This window comes from Guillardia theta (genome assembly GCF_000315625.1).
Source record: "Guillardia theta CCMP2712 unplaced genomic scaffold GUITHscaffold_21, whole genome shotgun sequence".
Classification (NCBI taxonomy): domain Eukaryota; class Cryptophyceae; order Pyrenomonadales; family Geminigeraceae; genus Guillardia; species Guillardia theta.
In genome coordinates, this window is record NW_005434653.1 from 759251 (window position 1) to 760233 (window position 983).

General features: G+C 55.5%; 1 protein-coding gene across 1 annotated transcript in view; it reads right to left on the minus strand.

Annotated features, from left to right (window-relative positions):
- Nucleotides 1-983, minus strand: part of GUITHDRAFT_136720 (hypothetical protein) — a gene marked incomplete at both ends in the record, with an annotated part of 14195 nt that overhangs the window by 5945 nt on the left and 7267 nt on the right. Inside the window, 5 exons of the mRNA XM_005835551.1 lie at nt 145-192; nt 285-350; nt 458-505; nt 552-587; nt 808-833. Coding sequence (XP_005835608.1) covers nt 145-192; nt 285-350; nt 458-505; nt 552-587; nt 808-833 — 224 coding nt within the window. The remainder of the gene's footprint in view (nt 1-144; nt 193-284; nt 351-457; nt 506-551; nt 588-807; nt 834-983) is intronic.

Here is a 983-nt window from a genome sequence, read left to right on the forward strand (position 1 = left end):
TCTCTCTCTCTCTCTCTCTCTCTCTCTCTACCTCTCCTCCTCCTTTCCCTCCTCCGTCTTCCTCCTCCTTTTCTCTTTCATCCTTCCTCCTTCAACCTCCCTTCTCTATCCTCTTCCTCTCTCCTCGCTCCTGCTCAACTTCACCTTCCAGGCTCCATTCAGGTCCTCGTTCGACAAGCTGATTTCAATCTCCTGCACGGCAATCCATCAGAAGTGACCAAAGAGATAAGAGGAGGAGAGGAGGAGAGGAGAGCAGAGGAGGAGAGGAGGAGAGTCTGTCTTACCAGCAGGTGGGCTCCTCCGTCAAAGAAAGGTTCTGCTTGTCCAGTGCTAGAAGAGAATGTACACGCCTGTTCCTTCTTGTTACCTGCCACTCGGACTCCCTCCCTATCCTGCTCCCTCCCTATCCTGCTCCTTCCTCCCCTGCTCCTTCCTTCCTCCTTTCCTCCTCCCTCACCTGCCAGTCGCCTCCTCTGAAGAAGCCGTCGGTACCCGGCCGGAATGTCTGCCATGGGCTCAGAGCCTCTCCTCCAGCTCCTCCCCAGCTGTACCCTGACACTCGAGGACGTGAAGACATTGAGCTCGACCTGGTCAAGGAATCAGTGGGCAGGAAGGGAAGGAAAGATGGGAGAGGAGAGGAGGGAGAGGAGGAGGGAGAAGAGGAAGGGAGAGGAATGAGGAGAGAGGAGGGAGAGAGGAGAGAAGAGAGGAGGAGGAGTAGAGAGGAGGGGATCGAGGAGAGAGGAGAGAAGGGAGGTGGAGGAAGGCAAGGAGGAGTGAGAGCAGTGAGAAGAAGAGGAGACTTACCAGAAGTGCAGGATCAGCAATGTCGTCTAGAAGCAGAGAAGCATGTCAACAAATCAAGAAAGGAGAAGAAGAGAGGAACAGGAAGCCCAAAGGAAAAGGGGGAGGAGAAAGAGCAGGAGAGGAGGAGGAGGAGGAGGAGGAGGAGGAGGAGGAGGAGGAGGAGGAGGAGGACGCGA